Genomic DNA, 23342 nt, shown 5'->3' on the forward strand with positions numbered 1-23342 from the left:
TAATAGATCACTTGATAAAAAACACAGAACACACAAATACGATAAATATGATGATAAACCAGAGTTTGTGTTTTTTGGATTAAGCTATGTATCCATGTGGCGTGTTCTTTGGATCAACCTATGGTGATAAACCAAAATATCAAAATATGTAGCAAGCTATCTAGCTATGACAAACCACAATATGATGTCCTGATAATGAACCACGTATGTGGTTCGAAAAAGTCGACATAAAAACAGTTCTGAGATTTTCTAGGGAAGATATTTTATGTAAAATAATGGAATCAGTTGATCGATTCGGTGAGCTATGCGATGGCGTTTGAGGGAAACAGGAGGGACATCTCCACATGGCTCGCTGCTCACGCTTCCTCCTTAAATCCTCTCATTTGTCGGCAAAACTTATTGTTCGCTATTACCAATCACAAGGTGGACCCTATTCACATGCTCATCCACCTCCGCTCCACCCTTCGATTCCGTTGACGTGTTACGCTTACGCCGCCTCAACTTTACCGAGTCCGCGCCCACGGCATCCCTTCCGGGTAACCGGGTGGGTAGATGAGCCGTACTATTGATCGGCTTTAAGACATGCCAACGACTCCCACTCATCTCTCCTCTCCTTTCTCGGACAAAAAGAACAATCCATCAATCCGTCCATACATATATCTCAAATCAACTTCCTTTTCTCTTCGATTCTTCTTTCTGTGTTGATTCAATCGTCAAGACTCTCATCCCTTCACTTCACTTCACTTCATTCATTCATACAGAGGAAGGACTTTTCATTACAATAGAGCTGCGCAGATTAATCATGTCTCGCAGTGTTGGAGGCATGGAGAAATCAGGTACGAGCGCACACCAGGAGAATAAATGCAGTTTGGATATCGCAGAGACTGAGCTCAAGCTTGGACTCCCAGGAGTAGCTGCAGGAGAACGCCAGAGGATCTGTGGAAAAAGAAGTTTCTCGGAGGCCATGGAATCCAGAAATTTTAGCATTCCACAAGACGAGGCTCATAAATTCCATGAACCCAATTTAGGCACAGAAAAACAAATGGTCCGTCCTGCCTATGATCCTCCAAAAATGGGACCTCCTCCTCCTCCCAAGTGAGTATTCCTTTCCTAAAGGATATTAATGTTTGTACTGTTGAGGGCTTGTTTAGGGCGTCTATATTAACCAGAAAATATATGTCAGGGCACAGACTGTTGGCTGGCCACCTGTCAAAGATTTCAGGAAAGTCAGAACAATTGCTGCATCCAGCTCTCTGTATGTGAAAGTGAGCATGGATGGAGCTCCCTATCTCAGAAAGGTGGACCTCAAAATGTACAGCACCTATCATGACATCTCCTCTGCACTCGAGAACATGTTCGGCTGCTTAATTACCATGGGTATGATTGAATTCCCATCTCATTCCATTCCCTTGATATTTTGTCTATTCGCCGTGCTGTAAATCACGGAATGAATGATAATGAAATGTTCAAATGTTTGTAGGCAAGTGTGGATCCAATGGGATGAAGGAGAGCAATTTGATGGATGTGGTGAATGGATCAGAATATGTGACCACTTATGAAGATAAAGATGGAGATTGGATGCTTGTAGGCGATGTCCCATGGCAGTAAGTGCTTTGAAGCTGCCCTTAATTTTCTTATCATTTTTCCTTTATAAGACTTAATAGTTTCTCTGTAATAGCCAGAAATTGATGATGTGGAATATTGGTTGCAGGATGTTTGTTGATTCCTGCCAAAGAGTGCGGATCATGAAGGCTTCAGAAGCTATTGGTTTAGGTATTTCACCAACCCATCATGTCTTTCTTTATACTTTAGATATGTAATGAGTGAGTCGTCAAATTGTTAGTCTTATAAACCTCCATGTTTTGATTGGTGTTTTGCAGCTCCTGGGGCCATGGGAAAATGAAAAAACCAGGAATTAACTGGAATTACAGACCACCCCAGTTATTGATTTTTGGGAGGCTAAATTGTTCTCAAACTAATTGTAACGTGGTGCAATATGCACGTGGCTGCTCTTAGGTTATTGATTGAGATGGAATATGATTGTTCATCCACGATGGCTCAAGATCCGCTGTATTGGAAAACTATTTTCAATTATCTTTTATAAATGGTCCGATTGTTTTAAATGTTTTCATATGATCCTTTGACATAGCGATAAAGAAAAAATTCTACATGCAGTTTCCCTTACGAGAAAAATGTTTGACACCCAAAAGAATTTTAAATTCTATAATGTAGATCACTGTGAAAAAATTCGAATTGACGAGCCGGAAATTTTGTGACTCCGCAAAATTTAAGTACTGTTTTCAAAGAAAATGTGTAAAGCTTTGTTAAGAAAATTCTAAGTAAATCTGGCATCTGTCAAAAGACTTAGGTAAATATTGACCAAGTATAATTTTATAGGTTAATGAATAAAGACATAAATGTCAAATCATAAGAATTGGTTATGGCTTAATTAACAAGAGCTATGTGGCGCATGTCAGTGTATTTTAGCATAGGTGATTTTTTTGCATATACTTTTGTGCATAAAATAACGGTAAAAGGCTTATTACGGAATTATTACTGAATTTTAAGAATGTAGAATTTATTATAATATAAGTATTCAACCTAACATTTTCTTCATAATATGATGCTTAGGATGAGTTCTTATTACAATGATCTTTTCGGTCAAAAAAAATCCATTTATGACTTAGGCTGGTTAAAAAACGAGTTAAGAACTGGTCAAAGTAAAATTCATAAAAGATGTGCTATTCAAGCACAAGTCAAAGTAAAAATAAGTAAATTGCCTAAATTGTTGGTTCCTTCCGACTTTATTAAATTCTTCTTGTTTTACTAGTGATTGTGGAGCTCCATCTCCCCTGTCCAAAAAGGATTTAGAACTAGGCAAATATGTAACAAAGACACAAAACATTACTAGAATATCAACAACACAAAACAAGTTTTCCTAAGATTAAGAGTATCATCTGAGTCTAGGAAAATGCTATTTGATTTCACTTTTGGGAATGTGTGATCTTTCAAACTTAATACAAGTGAATGAATGAATGCATATCTAACTTAAATTCAAACTAAAGGAATTCCTTCTCGCTAAACTTGTGAAATAGGTGATAAAATTTGTAAAAGAAGAAAAGTATTGAAACTGTGATAGAGACTTAGAAAGAATTGGTTTATTGCCTTCATGGTCGAAATTAAGGAAATATAGGAGTTCTTGGTTCTAATGTAACCTTTAAAGGAGAAGATTTTGAGTCCTTTGTTTCTACTGCGTGATAGTACCATGATTCTTTATTCTGAGGCTATGGATCTCAAACCCGTGAGCATCTATAAACACTAAAAATCATGACTGATGTCACAACAGTTATTGCACATAAACCTAACATCTCTGCCAAGATGTATACCAGTGATAATTTATTACTCACTATCGTTATGCAAGACAAAGACTCTATGGATATACACAGTAGTATCCATGCATAGAGAAAATTTCCCTTATTATGGTTCTCACTGATATTAAACTAATTTTATTAACCGAACTCTATGGATATATGATGTAATATCCATGTATAGAGAAAATTTCTCTTATTATAGTTTTCACTGATATTAAACTAATTTTATTAACCGAAATAGAAAACATTGTGTATGCATTTATACCAAATTATACTAATAGTATCATCATAGTCCAAGAAAATACTATTTGATTTCATTTTTGGAAATGGATGGTCTTTCAAACTTAAAAAAAGTGAACGAATGAATGAATATCGGTCTTATATTCAAAATGGAGGAATTCCTAAAAAAGTGAATGAATGAATGAATATTTGTCTTATGGGACGGCGGAGGCTCTGCAACTTGATCTAGGGTTGGCGTTAGGGTTTGATGTTGGGTACCATGGCGGGAGGCGCAAGGGGGAGTGTAGCTCCCTCCTACAATCAAGTAGTCACAGATAGAAGCAAGGATGTTAGAAAGCAGTTTTTCAAGAAACCTCTAGAAGACAATAGAGGCAAGTAACACAGAAATATTGGGAAGAAATCGACCTCATGAACAAGAAGGGGATGAGCAGGAAGCTAGTAAGGAGAAGGAGAAACGGGGTAGCAGTAAAAAAACTGCTTCTATAAGGACAAATAGGGTATGCAAACCCAAGTCGAACATCACTCCCCGGGTCATTTTAAGCAAACCCAGCGCTATAAGTGCATAGGAATCATATGGCAGAATATGCGGTTATATTCAAATTCATGGGGATATGGCCGACGGGGAGGGCGTTGCACGTATGGATAAGGAGCCACTAGAAACCAAAGGGGGAAATAAACCTTCATTTGGGATCTAAGGGCTTCTTCATAGTAGTGTTCACAAGCCTAGAGGATAAAGATAGAGTGTTCAAAGGAGGACCATATTTCTACGCTGCTGCAAGCCTCTACATGCGGCCATGGATGATGAACTTTGTCCCAGAACGTGAAACATTCACATCGGTACCGGTATGGATTAGACTATACTCCCTTCCTCTGGATTATTGGCTACCAGAATCTCTGAAAACAATAAGCAATAAACTAGGGCATTTTATAAAGATCTTAGATGCAACTTTGAAAGGAAAATACACCTCCTTCGCCCAGATATGTGTGGAAATGGAATTATCTGGAGCACTTCCGGACGCAATAATTTTAGAAGTATAGGATGAAGAATGGGTGTAGGTGGTGGACTATGAGCACATCCCATTTAGATGCTACAAATGCCATGAACATGGACATCTATACAGAGATTTCCCAACAAACAATATGGAGAAAAATGTGAAAACCACAGCAGATAAAAATCCCGAGGGTTTCACCAAGGTTGGGGGAAAAAGGAAAGGTGGGAAGTGGCCACAAAAAAATATCAATGAGGAAAGACAACTGAGCCACAATAGCTTTAAGATCCTAGAAGAAGAAGATGGAAATAAAGAAACAAACCAGGAAACGGAGAACATTATCACTGAGAAGGAAAGGGATGCTAGCATGGAAGATATCATAGAAAACAACCAACAAAAGGATGATCTACCAAGCATTATGGAGATAAGTAGGGACCATGAGATGACTCCAAGTGAGGCGGGAATGGAGGACCATGAACTGCAAGAGATTCTAGAAAGGGAAAATCTAGATCTAAAGAAATTTCTGGAACAAGGGACGACCAAAGGAGTGGACTCCCTGCCAAAAGAGGAATATGATAGGGTTCAACAGCTCTTCCTATGGAGATCACAACCGAAGGGCTCTGGAGTCAAAAGAAATCATGAAAGCCAGGAGCATAGAGGGGTCAAAATGATGGAGGAGACACAGGTACAATCTCCAAAGAACCTAGGCAGGAAAAGAGGAAGAAAAAGACAGAATGAGTTGCTAAACAAATATGGGAAACTCTTGATCAACTCAGGTAAGATGAAAGATCTCACCAGTTATTCCTTTACAAACCTTTCTTAATGAAGCTCACAACCTGGAATATTAGAGGCATAGGAAATAGAAGGAAACATAGAAATCTCAATAATAAAATAAAAGAAGAAAAACTAGATATGGTTTTTATTCAGGAGACAAAATGTTCAATGGATAAGATTAGAGAAATGCATAATAAATGGCTAATCGAGTATGAGTATCTAGAGGTTAAAGAAAATAACTCAGCGGGGGGGATTCTTACGCTATGGGATCCCCAGAAATTTGGAATCTTGGATGCTGAAGCGTCCTGGAACTATCTTTCTTTGGTATGTCAACCTTTAGGTGATCAGAAGATATGCATGATCACAAATGTCTATGGACCTCAAAAGCAAGAAGATAAACTCAAGCTTCTCACCTCCCTTGAGGAAGTAAGAGGAAGACACCCTAATATGTGCTGGATCGTTGCAAGAGTTTCAATATGATAAGATCTCTTACAGAGAAAAAAGGCGGTATCAGACATCTAGGCAGAGACTCCATGGCCTTCCAGAACTTCATAAGGAACATGGGGTTAGTGGACACTGAAACAATAAATGGGACCTTCACTTGGAACAACAAGAGGGGAGGGGCTTCACAAGTCACCTCTAAACTCGATAGATTTATTATTTCAGAGGACCTCTTTCTTTCAGGCCCTGCCATGTCAGCTTCTATTCTTCCCTTTGGAGGTTCGGACCATTGGCTTGTACAACTAGAAGCCACTTTTATGGGTACACCAAGAAACAGACCTTTCAGGTTTGAAAATGCCTGGCTCTCTCACCCTGAATTCACCAGCAATATTTACAAATGGTGGAGAGAGGATCTAAACATTCAAGGCACTAGAATGTTCTTGCTCCAACAGAAACTTAAACATATCGAATCCAGGCTTAAAGATTGGAACAAAAAGGAATTTGGCAATATCTTCAAAGCCAAAAGAGAAGCTGAGCAGAAACTCCAGGAGATCAATCAAATCAGCATCACAGATGGCTTTACCAAGGAGCAGAAAAAGCTAGCTGACTCTCTGTAGGAAGAATGGGAAGATCGGTGCATGCAAGAGGAAATTTTCTGGAGATAGAAATCGAGGGTGCAGTGGATTAGAGAGGGAGAAAGAAACACGAAGTTATTTCATAAATCCACCATGGATCACAGGGCACATAATAGAATCATGAAGCTCAAAGATTCTCAAGAGATATAACTCGTCTCTCACAAAGATATGGAATCTATCCTTGTTCAACACTTCCTCAGTATAGCAGAGAAGCCTATGGTGGATAGATCCAGGTTCATCAACAATTTCACTTAGTACATCCCCCAGTTGGTTAGTAGAGAGGACAACCACAATCTTAACAGGCCAGTGTTGGAAGAGGAGGTTAGTGAAGTGATTAATGAAATGAAAATTGGAAAAGCTCCAGGCCCAGATGGGTTCAATGTAGACTTCTTCAAAACCTGCTAGAAAACAGTCAAACAGGATATCCTTAAGGTGGTGGAAGACTCAAGAAGATACAAAAAGGTTATGAAGGCTCTTAATGCTCCCTTCACAGCTTTGATCCCAAAACAAGAAAAAGCCATGACTCTGAATGGCTTCAGACCCATAGCTTTATGTAATGTGGTGTACAAAATTATTTCCAAGGTGATCGCCAATAGAATCAAGCCCCTTTTACTAGCTCTCATCTCATAGGAGCAAACGGGCTATGTGGAAGGAAGACAAATCCTCAATAACATCATCCAAGCTCACAAGGTGATACACTCTCCCAAAAGCAACAAACACACTGGTATGATCATTCATATGGACCTAGCGAAAGCTTACGACAAGCTAAGTTGGTCTTATATAAGGGCGGTTCTAAGAGCATATGGCTTCGACCAAAACTGGATAATATGGGTTATGGCACTAGTTACCACGACCAGTTTTTCCATCCTGCTCAATGGCACTCCTTCAAGAACCTTCACACCCTCCAAAGGTCTCAGACAAGGGGATCTGCTCTCACCCTTCCTCTTTGTTCTCATGATGTAAGGGCTAGGTAGAGTGATTAAAATGGCAAATGCTGAAGGAAGAATCGAGGGTATCAAACTCACCTTACATGGAGCAGCAAATACTCATCAACAATTTGTGGATGACACAATGCTGCAGGGCATACCCACACTCAGGGAGGCCAGAGCAATCAAACAAATCTTAAATGAATTTGCTATGGCAGCTGGCACAGAGGTAAGCCTCAACAAATCAAAAGTTTTTTTCTTTAACACTGACATTTCTATTCAAAGAAACAACACCAGGATTCTTGGGTTTCAAAGGGATCGATTACCTTCCAAGCATCTAGGCATACCTCTTACAGATAAGCCTCTAAGCAAGGGAGTATGGGAGCCAATAATAAATAAAATTCAGGATAATATCAAAAAATGGACATGCAGGTCTTTAAATTTGGCGGGGTGCCTTGTGCTCACACAGGCTATCTTGCAGGCAATTCCCATTTTCATGTTCTCAGCTCTTCCTGCTCCTAAAGGAGTTCAGCAACAGATCAGGAACATACAAAGGGATTTTCTATGGGGTAGAGGAGAAGAGAAAAATAAATGGGCTCTAGTGGCCTGGGACAAGATCTGCAAACCCAAGAGCCATGGTGGTTTGGGGCTTCATGACCCTGAAACCCTTAGCAGAGTTTCGGGAGCTAAACTCTGGTGGAGGTGGATCAAGGAATCGGCAACCCCTTGGGCCAAGCTTTGGAAACAAAAATATGCCAAGAATTGGTAGGAAAAGGATCACATTCAAATGTTAGGGCATATTAAGGGCTCCCACATTTGGAACCTTTCCTGGGAAAATAAAGGTATTGTTCAGCATCATAGTTTCTCGAAGATTCGAGATTGGAAAATGGCTCGGTTTTGGGAGGATAACTTGAAACAAGAACCCAACGTGTATAAGGATGAATTAGCAGCTCTCAAGCATGATACTGATAACAAATGCCTACTCATGGTAAATGAATTCTATGACCAGGTAAGGAACAATGGAAAATGGAGAATTTGGAAGGATCTAGGCCACAGTGAAGAGAGCCCTTTGAAGGCCCACGCAGACTCTCTTACTCATGATCTAGAGCATAGGAGGATTTTGGTATCCTCATTACCTGACCAACTAAGATGGGGAAGGAACACCGAAGGAAACTTCAACCTCAAAGAAGCTAAACAGGTAGTAATAGGGTTTAACTACCAAAACCCTGATCAAGTATGGAAGAATCTTTGGCAGAGCCCCCACTGGATGAAAATAAAGTTATTCATTTGGCTAGTTCATCAAAGGAAAATTTTAACTTGGGAGAATCTCCTGAAAAAAGGCTTCATTGGCCCATCCAAATGTTACCTATGTGGCTTACAAGAGGAGACGATGGATCACCTTCTCAACCTCTGCCCTTTCACCTCTACTGTGTGGGAATGGGTGGCTTCAATCTTTAGGCACACTGATAGGGATAGACTCAACATCTCCAACACTTTGAAGAATTGGAGGAAAAACTTCTTAGGGAATGAAATCATCAATAAAGTCTGGACTCTGGTTCCAGGCTTTGTTATGTGGGATGTTTGGAAAGAAAGTAATAGTAGGATCTTCAAGAACAAAGAAAGCAAGCCCCAACACATAATTGATCAAATTTTAAGGAACCTCAAAGACACAGTCAGAAGCTTGTTGTGGAAACTTCCTAAGGACCCTCCTCTACCCCAAGATGTGTGTATACTACTGCATTTGGGTCTCCAGTCTATAGGCCCACAGGGCATAATTAAGGGTGTGAGCCAAATAAATGCAGATATAAATATTTGGAAGCCTCCTCCACATGGTTTCTTAAAAGTCGATATAGATGGAGCATCTAAGGGCAACCCAAGGTTAGCTGGTTTTGGGGTTGTTATAAGAGATGAACAGGGATGAATAAATGAGATCTTTTATGGCCACTTCGGGAAGGCCACTAATAACATGGCAGAACTCATGGCCTTAGAGCAATGCCTAGAAATCTTGGTGGACTCAAATTCACACAATGTCATCATTGAAGCAGATTTGGAATTGATCATTAGAGCAGCCAAGAAAATATGCAATGGTACGACAACGGATAAAGTGTTGAAACATTGAAGGCTTTCGCAGGTCTTTCTCTGCATTTATACCCACCTACAAACCTTAAAAACTATAAACTTTGTCCATGTGAAAAGAAAAGCTAATATGTTAGTTGATCATCTAGAAAATGAAGGAGTGATTAGTAAGGAAAGGGACACTCGACACGTTTGGGAGTTGATACCCCCAGGAAAACTGTTAGAGGATTGTCTCTGTTAGGATGCTAAAGATAGGGATCGATGGATCGATGAGACTCAAGAGACAGATGAGAGTACATGGATGCTTAAAATGTTTTCTTTTTTATTGGCAGCAGTCCGCAAATTATATTGGCATCAGTATTCCAACGGATTTGAGCGGATGGTCGAGATCAGCAAAGGAAGACCAAGGACACAGTGGCATGGAGATTGATTTTGGACCGATAGATCTTGGTTGAGATAGATCTATGGTGTTTGGGTGAGGAAGTTACCCAATAGTTAACAAGAAGAAGTGGGTTGGAGAAACCCACAAGTGGATTTTGGGCGGAGGGAAGGCCGTAAGCGGTAATTCCTAGTTGGCTCTAATTCCATACACACAGTGACATGTAATATCAAGGGGAGAGAGGGAAACCACTTTGTGGGCATATTTGGAGTGCGCAAGTTAATTGATCGAAATACGTGTAAGCCATTAGATCTGGTGGAGCGAGATTGACGGTTGACAGACGAGGAGCAAGTTTCGAAGTCAAGAAGTGTTGTGACTGTTGGATCTTGAATAGATCAACGGTGAAGAAGTGTCGATGCATCTTTAGAAGGGCGGATTTCAAACTTTTTTAAACTATGGTTTGAGTTACCGTCGGGTTCGAATTAGTGGAAATGGGTTGGAGAAACCCACAAGTGAATTTCGGGTGGAGGAAAAGCCGTAAATGGTTTTTCCCAGTTGGCTCCAATTACACTCACTCAATGACACATAACAACGAGGTGAGAGAGGGAAACTGCTTTTCGAGCAAATTTGGAGTGTGCAAGTTGATTGGCTGAAATACGTGTGAGCTGTTAGATCTAGTGGAGCGAGATCGATGGTTGACAGATGAGGAGCATGTTTCGAAGTTAGGAAGTGTTGTGATCATTGGATCTTGAATAGATCAACGGTGAAGAAGTGCCGACGTATCTTTAAAGGGGCAGATTTCAAACATTTTTAAACTATGGTTTGTATTACCGTCGGGTCTAGATTAGTGGAAGTTTAGCGGAACTCTACAACTTTTGGAAGGGTTTGTTAGCTTAGCGGAAGCTCTAAAGTTGTCAGTGGATGAAAAAGAGCCCTTGGGAGTTTAACACTCCTTCCTGTTTAAATTTTTTTGGAAATCTGTGAGAATTGGTTTGATCCTGGGTTTTGTTTTTCCTGTTGATGGCATTCCCACAACAGGTTGGTTCTTGTTTGGGTCTTTGCACTTGCAAAGACATGTAACATATGTAATGTACTTGTATGGTTAATAGAAGGCTCCATTCTTACTTGACCAACAAAAAGAATGAATATCTGTCTTATATTAAAAATGGAGGAATTCCTAGGACATGCAAGCTTGTGTAGCGGAGGGTAATGCACTTAGATTTTCTTAAATTTTTGGGTTCCATTGTTCAAGACCTTGTTGTATTTAGAAGCAAAACGACGAGATAATCAGGCCATTCTGTGAGGGTCGACATGAGAAGCATACGGGTAGTTGTTTAATGTGGTGTTGGTTGTGTGTCCAGTCTCAAAGAGGGCCTGTCATTTCAACATTTCCAGCAGAACCAAGAAACAAGGTTACACAGGTCTAATATATTTGGCAATTGTAAAGGACTTGTAAGCCTGTGTAATGGAGGTTGATGCATTTAATGTAAATAATTTGGCATTCATTGTGCATCCTGTCTCGCATAGGGCTAGTCATTTCAACACTTCCAACACAGCCAACGAATAGGGCTTTGCATCGATCGTATCTTTGTCAGTTGTAAAGGATGTGCAAGCCTGTGTAACAGAGGGTAATGCATTTAGATTTTCTAAAAATTGTGGGTTCCATTGCTCAATTTTTTAAGACCTCGTTGTACTTGGAAGGAAAAGGCCGAGATAGCTTGGAGCCTATTTTGGCCCCTTTTCTCTATGCCCTAATTGAAATTTCACTAGGATTTTAGGCTTGTAGGGTTGAATGTTTTGTAACACCTCCAAAATTCCAGAGGTTCTTGGTGGCCTGTGGTCTCTAGGTGGTTTCAAACTCACCAATGTTTTTTTGGTCGGGGTTTTGTGGGACGAGAGGGGTTTTTCTTGGTTCCAGGGTTTTAATTTTAGAGTAATGTTAAAACTGGTTTTTTGGGTGATCATTGAAGAAATAATAGTGTAAAAAGGAATGGAATATTAAATACAAATTAATAACATTATTTTAACTCTATTGTGAATATATTTTTTGAATCACATAAGACCAAAAAAGGATACATTGTAGTGCTTCTTAACCACTATGTAAGATGAGGATTATTGGAGCTTGAATATAGCCATTAGACTATTTAATGTAAAATTTGCATGCAAAAGTAAACTGATATACAAAAGGCACGTAAATGAGATAAAATGACATGTAAATGCAATGTAATGCTCATTTGTAAGGGAGGGAAAAATTGTTACAATTTATTTTTGGTTAAATATTATAATATTCCATCTTGGTCTTAGGGTTAGGTATTTTTATGTAGATTTAAATTGAAGGAGACTCACTCTTTCTCTGAGGGTTTTGGGGGTGCTGCATAGCTTTTAGAGTGTGAATGAAGAGGTTGTGCAACCTCTCTATCGGTATTTTATGTACATTCTGGTTGTGTTAAGGTGAATAGAATTAGAATTTGCATTAACTCTTGTTATTTGCAACACTTTCTTTGTGTTTAATTGTGTTAAGGTGAATGGAATTCAAATTCTCATTATCTCTTGTTATTTGCAATAATTTCTTTGTGTTTAATTGCAGTACAATTGTTCTATTTTATGCTTTTATTCGAAAAAAAATGGTGTGGTGTAGGTTGTGTGATGTAATGGGCTATGTTATTGTGGTTTGTTTTTCTTATGCTTTAATTATAGTGGTTGTTGGTTGGTTTTTATTTTTGCAAGTAGTATTCTGGTAAGAGGCACCCCAACAAATTGCACCAGCCCGGAACAACTTGGTTCCCCTCTCAAGTAGGGTGGCCACAACGGTGGAGTGAAGTCCAAGAGGTTGAACATGTGGTCAAAAGGGAGTTGTGGCCCTCGTTAGCTTGCAACTTCATGAAGAACAAAAAATCTATTATTTTGCGGTAAGAATTTTCCAGTTTTTGTTAGTTTGGAGGCTCATTGGTGGTCCAGTGGCTGATTCTACAGTTCCAAATGATTTTTACCAGTTTTGGGGCTCTTATCATGCTTTCTTTGTAGAAAGAGAGGACACTAAGAGTGTTTTGGTGGCCATAATGCTTTAATAAAAGACTTGGTGGCAGGTTGAACACATTGTATTGAATGTGGATTCTTTATTTAGCCACCATCACAGTTGGGATGAGGGGGGACCATCATTATTAACAATGGGTTTGCAATGCCTCAAGGGCAGTTGACATCACAAGTTAAGGTGAACCCTAGAGTGGAGAGTGGTGATTTGAGTATTGTTGTTGTTGTCACTCCCAGAGACAACACCTTGAGGAGAAGACATAGTGCCCTAGGACATCTTAAAGTATCTCAAGGATAGATCTATTATGCTCAAGAATTAGATATAAAGTTATGAAAATTGGTCCAAATACCCTACTAAGAGGCAGATTCAATATACACATAAAAAATATATCATTCCTAAGAGGAAACGTTCAAATCTAGTGGCCTAAACATAGAGAATGCAACTTGATTGGTCCTTGCAGTAATGGTGGAAAGAAGAAATATAAGGAAGAAACTCACTGTAAAAAAATAAATCAAATGCACTAAATCCCAGTAGAATCACGAAAAGATAAAGGAAATTAGGTGCATAAATTATGGAGCACATTTTAAGGATTTCAACTACTATATCATAACATAGGTAAATTTTCAATCTCATAGGTACCATATGCTATCACATAACATAGGTAAATATGCAATCTCATAGGTACCATCTGCTATTATAGGTAAATCTGCAATCTCACAGGTATCATCTCCTAGAATGTAACATAAGTAAATATGTCACTTAAGAGTGAATCCAAAAGCTACAATTACACAATTTCTGAAGAAGAAAAACAAACATGAAGTGACACATAGAGGAAGAGAACATGCTACATATCCCAATTCTTGGAATCACGTGAAACTTCTGCATTAATCTTCAAGAATGAAAAACATCTGACTAGCCCAAGCTTGATAAATATGAAGAACAATTATAGCCTCTGGAACTGGAAAATCGAACCCCTACTATTGAGTTCCTCTTCCCTTTTATAGGGAGAGAGTCTAAAGAAATAGTTACAAAAATATCCTGAAAGCTATAGTTTCCTCACATGCAAATGGCTTAGTTGTCCTATTGATTACCTAACATATTTTGATTCCTTGAAATGAAATACTTAAAAAACATGAAAAACATGAGGTGTCATAATTGACACAACAAAATATATTCATTGCCGAATCCTATGATTTCCTAAGGTGGACTTAGGCTCCATTATCTGGGTTCAAGGTGGGTTGATGATCTGGGCACACCTACACCATTGTATTCCTCCCATGGTTACCTATGAATTCACCTTTCATTTCTCCCTCTAATTACTTAAATTTCCCCTTTTTAGAGATGGTTGTTCTTGTGTGACATTACCTTTCACCAATTGGGATCAAAATATCTGGTGGGCACACTTGATTTGGCATGGTGGTGTCGGAGGTGCTCTACACTAGTTGATGGATGAATGAGGTCAAGCACCAGAGGAGTGACATAGAAGCATCGTTGTAATGGAACAATTTGAACGCCAACGACTAGTATGGGATAGTTTTATATGCTAGGAACACGGTGGAGTGACGTGTGGATGGGGAGATGATGTGGAGAAGTTTGATAAGGACACATGGAAACACCTAATTAGATGGGAATTGGATGGGAGAAGGCCCTTGGCCTCACAAAAATTGTGAAATTTTGGTGACCCGAATCCTATTGCAGCGACTTGAAAAAATTCTCCTAGTTGTTAAATTATTTTTTAATAATTTATTTATTGTTTGCTACAACAAATACTCAATCAATCACATTGTAACCTACACAAACAAACTGCAGAAGAAATAAATGTTGGAAGAAATACTAGCACACGCACATAAAATGACACAGTTATATTTGGACCTATGTCCCAGGAAAAACCCAATATGGGAAAACTAGTGCAACAGCTGAGGGTTGTATTATTATGCAACAGTGAAATAATCTAAGTACAACTTGATGCCAAAATTGGAAATCCTACATAGAAAAATTAGCAAGGAAAATCTAGTGAGGAATTTCCTCGCTCCACAGGAAAATTCGGGCTCTGACCTCAACTCAAATTATGTGTTCCAAATTGCCTTTGCGAAGTCACTACGTCACCCTAGCATAGTCACTTATGCACTTAGCTCAGAACAAATTCTCCTCAAGTTGTCTGGTCTGTTGTTGTCTCGGAAAATGTCTTTGCCAGCCTTTGGAACCTCTGCTCAGCTTTTGGTACTGGAACTCTTCTTCTCCCTAGAAATTTCAAAATTTTCTCTAGAGGCTACTACATTGCTTTGCGTCATCCTCACTATGGCTCCTCTGCCTCTCTACAAATGCACTCACTAGAATGAGAATCCTTCCTATAACTTCAATGTCCCTACCCCTCTCTCATTACTTTGATTTCACTGGCTCTCTATCTGGCATCTCAATGCTGCTATTGAAGAAATCGATCTTCTCATGAAATCGAACTACACAAGTGATTTCTCCAAGCCCCATCGACTTCTTCTTATAATCCTTTGTTGATACTTCAACCACCAAGATTAGATCTTAATCGTTGGATAGGATTAACTTCAAGTTGATCCATGTGAGTTTCTAGAACATTCACACCATAAATTAATTAATTCTGATTAATTAGTCATATTCCCTAAGTTTAGACTTAGGAAATATTTAAAAACTGACTAATAATCCAATTAAATCATCTTTTGGTGGAATTTCTTGAAACGATTTCTAGGTTTTGGAGATATCATGCATTCTAGCCTCTCCATGAAATTTCAATTCTATAACACATCTAATGCTACAAAAACTAACACTCCCTCTTAGCGAGGAATGTGTTCTAGAACTGTTTCTCCCTATAACAACACTTTGTCTTTGCATCATCTCATGTTACACTGCAGATTTCTGGTTGTTGTAGCCCACCACAACTCTAATATGTGTTGCATTTGTGCTACCATTGACTTTGCTGAATTGCTGCCAAAACTGCATTTGCACTACAACTCCCTCTCCATATGTTTTTGCTGCAACTGAAAATCATCCTAATTATCGAATCATTTGTGATCAGTATGTTGCATATGTCACTGAGTCTCTAACTGTTTCTAGTATCTTTGCTATCATGGAAGCATTTGAGTTGATGCTGACTTTGCACTGTGCCAACTGCACTGTTACCAACTCTGCACTGCCCTCCCCAACATCTAACTACATCTACTACCAATGATACATCCTACTGCTAAATATTGCAGGCTCCTGTAGCAAGGTACTGATTCAAGAGGTGGACCTTTTTAAGAATCATGCCCATCTGTAGCACTCTCCTTCTACAACACCAAGTCACCCGCTTTCACCCCTGCGGGTATGTGAGCAAACATGGCGAAGTCTTCCTCCAACTTGGAGGAAAGCCTATCAATCTATATTAACACTGCCTGTTGATCCAGCTTCTCCTCCTTGTCCTTCTTCGTGAGAGGACACTCAGTATTGCATTGACCAAGCTCACCACATTTGAAGCACTTGACCAGATCTACTAAATACCATGGGCATAAAACGATCATGCCCTAAACCATGTGCAAAACCCATGCACAAAACCATAGGTAGGTCCACCCACCTAATATAGGGTCCAATTTTTTTTTCCCAGGGTGCTGCCCCAGACCCTATGCAGGGGCCTACCTCCCCCCTGAAACCCCCTGATAGGGGGAGCTATGCCCCTCTGTGACCCTCCTGCTATGCCCAACACAATGAATAGGGGGTTTCATTTCTCCCCCACACCCCCGCGTGTGCGACTAGTCATGGAAAGAATATAACACACCCAACAACAGGCATAGCTACAATGACATGGAGCCTGTGTAGACCGCTTGAATGGATAACTTTCCAGGGGAAAGATAGTTCTGAGATTGCTATGAGTGAGGGTAAAATCCCTCAGTTAATTTTTTCCAGTATTTCTCTTAGATATATTCATCATTTTCGAAATATTTATTGTATTTAAAATTTTCTCACTACTGCTTAATAATAACAACCCTCAGCTACTGCAACTGTTTTTCCCCTTTTGGTTTTTTTCGAGGACTTTGTCCAAAAATAATGGTGTTTTATTTATGTGTGTGTGTGTGTTAGTATCTTCTCAGTTTCCAGTTTATCTTCCACAATGTTTTTATTTGTGAATATTGTAATGTGATTAATTCATTGTTGTCATAACAATAAATTACTAAATTAATTCATGAGTTAGAAGAATTAATTCTAGTTGCTACAATAGAATTTCAGTAGTGAAATTTTCATAAGTTGCAACTAGTGCATTGTCATACTTGGTAGCATTTCTATGCTTTTAGTTTAATTTCAAACATTAAATATGCATTAGTTATATATAAGTACAATTTAGAATAACTTCCTTTTCTTACCATATTCAAGATGACTATATTGGTATTTACTTTTCCAAATAGCTCAATTATGTCCATCTTGGATTGCTTTGCCATTTTTTTCAATGCAACTCCAAAATTCCACTTTGTAGCATTCTTTCTATCTTGGCCTCTTTGTCTTGCTGTATTACAGGTGGTGGATAAGAGTTATATCCAATTTTCTTCCATGTATAGTCATGGGATTTTTCACTTTTGCATTTGTATGCATATTAACTATCCCACACTCCTTTGTTAATATAGTATCATTATTTTCTTATATATCAGTTCCTAGCATGTCCTTCACTTTATTCAACCAATAGATTACTTTAATATACTTAACCTATAGGATCTCGTGGATTGTTAAAAATAAATACTAGTCTTAACTCAATATTGGAATAACTATTCATTTCACAGTGGCCATACTTGGTATCATCATGAATTTTTTTTTAGTTAAAGGGAGATTCCCTTACCTTTTCCCCAAGATTGTTTGCAACTAAAGATCTATTCCTCACACACCATCATAATTCTAGAGTATGATTTATGCCACAACAAAACATTACCAAGATTTCGGGACAATTGCTTCAACCTACAATTTTCACAACAAGTAGTACCCTTGTTTTTTTTATTCCATTCCTTTTTTTTCCCTCCAAATACAAGTGAGACTGAAAGGCATAGAATAATGTTAATGGAGTCACTTTGATGGCTTAAGAACACAACTTGGAATAGTATGGAACACTTAAAATCAATGAAAGATAACAATAAATTCATGTCACCAAATCTTGCAACAATATTTCTCTTCCCTCCCTCACTCATTAGTTTCTCTTAACTCTCTTCTTTGTTTTTATGTCCTTTCTATTATGTGATTATTTATTAAGGTGTATGGGGAATCATTTTCCCCTTTTCACTTTTCGTGCCTATTAACCTTCTCAGCTCATTATCTTAGCATGGTTATCTTGACATGTTAATTTTGTAATCAAAAGTTCATTCTAATCAATCATTTAACCAAACTTCATTTGTGTCTATAGAAGTCATATTTGAGGTACTTATCTAGGGTAACATTGACAGACGACATGTTACCCTTATCCATGTCAGTAGGCATAGGTAACACTTATGCTAATGTGCTTTAATCATTCTTTTTTCTCATCTTTAAATTTAGTTAGAATTAGATGCCATATCCCTTAGTTATCCTACTCAACCATCTGTTCATTTCAAATCATCATTTTACCTGGATCCACCATCCATTCCTCAAGGCATGTTAAGAATACAAAATATTAGATATATTTAATATACACATTCATTTTCATGTATACCTCACACATATATACATGTACATATGTTCTTATGTTTTCCTTTTCAACTTATGATATTGGCCAAAAGTTTAAAGAAAAGACATTAAACTAGGAGGGACCCAATTAAGAGTTCTCAACATAATTTACAATTGTATCATGTGGTTAGTTCTACTAAACCACCCATGATATTTAGTTCACAATTACTCATGTTCACCTTATTGTATCGACTTAACTCCAATCTTTAGATATCATAATTATTATTATCAATCATTTCAATTAATGAAAATTATATTGTCATCTTGTTATTAATTGTACTTAGCCTTCCCAATTGTAAGTCAGTTATAAAATAAACCATTTAGCAAATCATTTTAGGATTTATTATTGCGAGTATATAGCTCACATAATTCTTGAGTCCTTAGCGTATATAAAGGAACATGAATTTTCAAAAACTATCTAGATTCCTTTCCCATGTTTTAGGGCCATTGTACCCTTAGTAAATTTTCATCTTTTGTCTATGGTATTACTCATTTTATACTTTCTAAATTTTGATGTAACATGGATATCCATTCTAGATATCAACAACATTGTTCTGATGTGCTTCCATATCTATTTGGTGTTGGTGAACAACCTAGATACAATCACCACGCTCCTAACTTAAAGGTTTCAATTATATTATTTACTTATTATTTATGAGTCTCATTTTCTTCCATCATACCTATCATAACATGTATCCATTTCGTTGGTTCTTGATCAGGTGCCTTATCCAACAATTCTACCACAACTCACAACCACTTGATTGTTATGGTCCTCCATACTGATGGTTTGTGCCAATGTTCTACTATAGTCTCCCTTTTTAAAAGACCTTTCTTTGCAAAAGTTCATTAATTACTTTACAAGTTTGGACTTTATTTCCATCAATCATGAAATTTATACCAGCTAGTATGATTGCATTGGACTTATTTGTACCTAAGGTATACTATTGACATATAGATTTTTTATCTTTTACTGTCACCTCTGTCAATAGTTTCCATAATGATTGAAGGGATTCCAACCATTCCCACCAATCATCCACCATTAACTCATATTTGTACATATATTTGGGATTCTATATCCTCTTTCAACTTGGACAAGAGTTATCCTTAAGTATGTTCAACTCGATTCCCTAGGTATATCGATATACCATACGTTTGCTATATATATATATATATATATTACAAGTTTCTTGATTCCTCGATATTTTTTTTTTTAACATAAAATGCATTCATCATGTAGATTGTTTTTTACAAGGTTACTATAGCTTTAATCTGTTTACAAATTGCTTCCCATTCGCGGATAGGATTCAAAATTTTTATGTTATCATCAATGATTTTATTCACTCATTCTTTCAACAAGGTTCTCAACCAACATCCAGTATAAGTGCAATATTTTCAGTATTACAATTAAATACTATTTTTTTTTTTTTTTTTTTATGTCAATAGTACTTTCAACCCAATTTATACCTATCTCCTTTCTTGACCAAAATCCTTATAAATATTTTTCTTATGAATATCACTCTTATAAACTATGTATCGAAATAATCCTTATGTAAATTAAAAAAAAGAATCTCACAACCACTAATAGGCAGTCATCCCATAGATAATCCCAAACTTCTCAAAATAATCTCATATGCAACACCCATTTTATTTCTCAATCATATCCATAATGTAGGAAATGTCACTTACTTTATTCGGTATTCATCTTTTGATTCGTTGATGCATACACTTCCTCATTGTTCCATATTCATGAACTTTTCTCAATATCTAATAGTAACATAATATGATTTTCTTAATTATAATTTATTGTCAAATAAATATTTCAAAAAATTGTTTGTTCTCCTAGGCGCTCAATAAGTCGGTATTTTGTAGATAAAGGTGGCCTCAAAAATAAGTGGATTAATACTTCGATAATTTAACTCATGAAATGGAATTACTTCAATGCATTCTTTGACAAGAATTTTCACTTCTCTTAACCTTAATCTGACCAAAGTGTTGAACCCTTTAACTCTGATACCACTTGTAACATCCATTTACAACATAATTTTTTTTTTCTTTTATATTATTTTATTTCAAATGTCTAACATTACTAACTTATTAGTAACTTATAATTAACTTATAATGGTAATTTTCATTCGTCAATAAGAAATTTACTAACTAGGGCAAATTTCTCAACTCAAAACAATAATCATTGAATTTACGAACGTGGGTGGAAGTAACTTTATAATGGATTGATTTCTATATTGCAATGCATAGGTATATGAGACTTTGGCTTACACCTAGGGAGGATATGTCTAAAGATCCAAGTAGAGAGACTATACTTCTTACAAGATATGATGCTCTAACAACATCTTATCATATTACTTGGCAGATTGATCATATAGTTTAGAATTAAGTATGTAGAACATTATCGAGTTTGATGATTTTTCAACCTTCCTATCATTGATTACTCAAACGTTAGATTTAAAGAGTCCTCGGTTTTCGAATAGGTTAAGGGTAACTACCCCGTTTCCCATCCACACTGCCAGCCATTTTTGTGCTATTGGTTGCTCGAAAGCTCTCTACAACAAACCCTAATTGATCTTAGGGTTTCTACCATCATCGACCCCCTGTCAGTCACATGGGGTGTAAGGTTTCTAGTTTTGATAGTATTCTATTCCGTTGTGTTTTATTTACAATAATTTAGTCATTCGGTTAATTTGTTGGACTCAATTTTTAGGTTCAGAGCTATGATAGCGTCAAGGTATTTAAGAATTTCTCAACAATAGGGTTCTGGAATACCAACACCCAAAGTATGAACAGGAAGGGTTAATCCTAGTTTTCTATTTTTGTTGCAGCTAGCATTATGAGAGTTCTAATTTCATTCTTTATTTTTCTTGAAGCGTGAGATTTCTTGGCTTGACGACAAACTTTTGCAAGGTAAACCCAGTTATAGTTTTGTTAAATGCTGCTGAATTATTCGTTTAATCAAATATACTCAACCGTTCACACTGACAAATTTTAATCCTGTAGTGATTGTTTGTGCAGGTTAGGGTTCATTTCTTGAGCAATTATTTACAAGATATTCACAACTCTAGGGTTTCATATTGCTTGTCGTTCTCATACAAGTTTAGCTCTTTCTTTCCAAGTTCTTTGGTTACCTTACTTTTTTCTCAGGACAATAAACAATAATGGTCACGAGCCCCTTAGGGTTTGAAATTGGATTTTATTTTCATATTGAGTGTGGCGGCTTACAAGCAGCCCCTTACCAAAGGGTAGTCTTGGTATAGTTCTTAGGAGAAATTTGGGGGTTTCTTGGCTAGAATTATTCTAATAGATAAACATTGTTTTATTCCCATGAAGTCTGTTACAGCTGTCTCAAATTCTATTCAAAATCATCTAGAAAGTCTATATTTGACTTTGTTTTCTTTCTAACCCTTACCCTAGGGTATAAATATGAATACATGATATCTCTTTTCCCCTTTTTGTGGCTCTACTTATAAATAGTTTTTTAAACTTTCCGACTGTGGAATGTGTTTCCTTATAACTTATTGGAAACGTTTGATATATTTAAATTATGAGATGGTTGTTTACATGTATCGTGTGCTTATTTCTTGTGACAATGTTGTGTATTCTTTAAGTTAAATAAGTCGACCAAGGCTCGACATTTACAATGATTGTTGCATATACATATATATAGTTTGGTTTACTACAGGTTTCCTCATTCAAACTTATTATTATGAGGCTTTTCTCACAATTTCCATATATTAATTATACATCAATATTTTTCACAACATTTTTCTACACGGATTATGTACTTAATTATATAGTCTTGTTAAAAGGAAATTTATTAAAGAAAATTCGACTATGGTTATTAAAACCCTCTATTGATTATGTACTCGGTTAACCATTGTAGGGTTATAACTTATGGTCATTCGTAACAAGTTCTCTTGAGATCTTATTACTCTATAAGCATGAAGTTTGGCTATCGTTACACACACACATATATTGTCTAAGGTTGTGTGCAATCATAAGCTTAAAATTTTTACTAGTATTTTTTATTTATTTTGTGAGGGCTACTTGCGGGTTAATTTTTGTTAACCATTAAAAACGACGTTTCTTGACTATATTTATATACTCTTAGTCTCTTGCTCGTAATAAACAAGCATTGTATTGTTTAGTTATTTCCTTTTATGCCAGTATTTCCGTTCATATTTTTATGGTGCCCATAATCTAGGAGAAGACAACTTCCAACCTACTTTTTGTTTAAGTAACAATATTAGTATTTTTATTCTAAACTTGGGATTAGATGGGATTGGGTTCCGAGAACTTGTTTCCTCTCTACAAATTAGATTAGGTGGGTGGGATTGTTCTAGGCTAGCTGACCCCTATCGTCTTTCACCTCGAACAAATTCTCACCTAGTAATCTTACACTTTCACACAGAAGAACAATAGGACATATATTTTCATTAGAATATTCAATCTCATATTGTACATAAAACTAAAGTACATAAAACTAAAGTACATCACATTACTTACTGCAAACCCATTAAAAGAAATACAGAACAAAATTGTGACTCAATAGTCAATCCACTTATCCATATTCTTAGGTATGTCAAGTTTTCCATAAGGTCAGAATTTATTCTATAGGAAAGCATATCATTTCTTTATAATCAACATATAGGAACTTGCAGAAACTTCTCATTATAGTAAATACAAATAGTATTCTATATTATGGAATTCACAAATCAAAGTATTTATCTTTCTTAGGTCATGCTACCAAGAAATTTACAGAGGAGAATACCACTCCTCCTAACCA

At 37.0% G+C, this 23342-nt stretch overlaps 1 protein-coding gene across 1 annotated transcript; it reads left to right on the forward strand.

The window, feature by feature from the left end:
• The first annotated feature begins 598 nt into the window (after positions 1-598).
• On the forward strand, positions 599-2132 carry LOC149142334 (auxin-responsive protein IAA14-like). The gene is made up of 5 exons (XM_089447304.1): positions 599-1095; positions 1184-1377; positions 1481-1604; positions 1712-1773; positions 1881-2132. Exons 1-5 carry the CDS (start codon positions 803-805, stop codon positions 1901-1903), a joined length of 696 nt encoding a protein of 231 aa, XP_089303430.1. The 5' UTR covers positions 599-802; the 3' UTR covers positions 1904-2132.
• The last annotated feature ends 21210 nt before the right edge of the window (positions 2133-23342 follow it).

The sequence above is a fragment of the Pinus tabuliformis genome, chromosome X, assembly GCF_031772625.1.
Source record: "Pinus tabuliformis cultivar Carrire ecotype Pingquan chromosome X, CPIR1, whole genome shotgun sequence".
In the NCBI taxonomy this organism is placed as follows: Eukaryota; Viridiplantae; Streptophyta; class Pinopsida; order Pinales; family Pinaceae; genus Pinus; species Pinus tabuliformis.

Coding starts and splice junctions, on each gene's coding strand:
- LOC149142334 (XM_089447304.1), top strand. CDS start 803: ATGTCTCGCAGTGTTGGAGGCATGGAGAAATCAGGTACGAGCGCACAC. Junction 1,605..1,711: donor GTAGGCGATGTCCCATGGCA/GTAAGTGCTTTG, acceptor TATTGGTTGCAG/GATGTTTGTTGATTCCTGCC. Junction 1,774..1,880: donor TTCAGAAGCTATTGGTTTAG/GTATTTCACCAA, acceptor GGTGTTTTGCAG/CTCCTGGGGCCATGGGAAAA.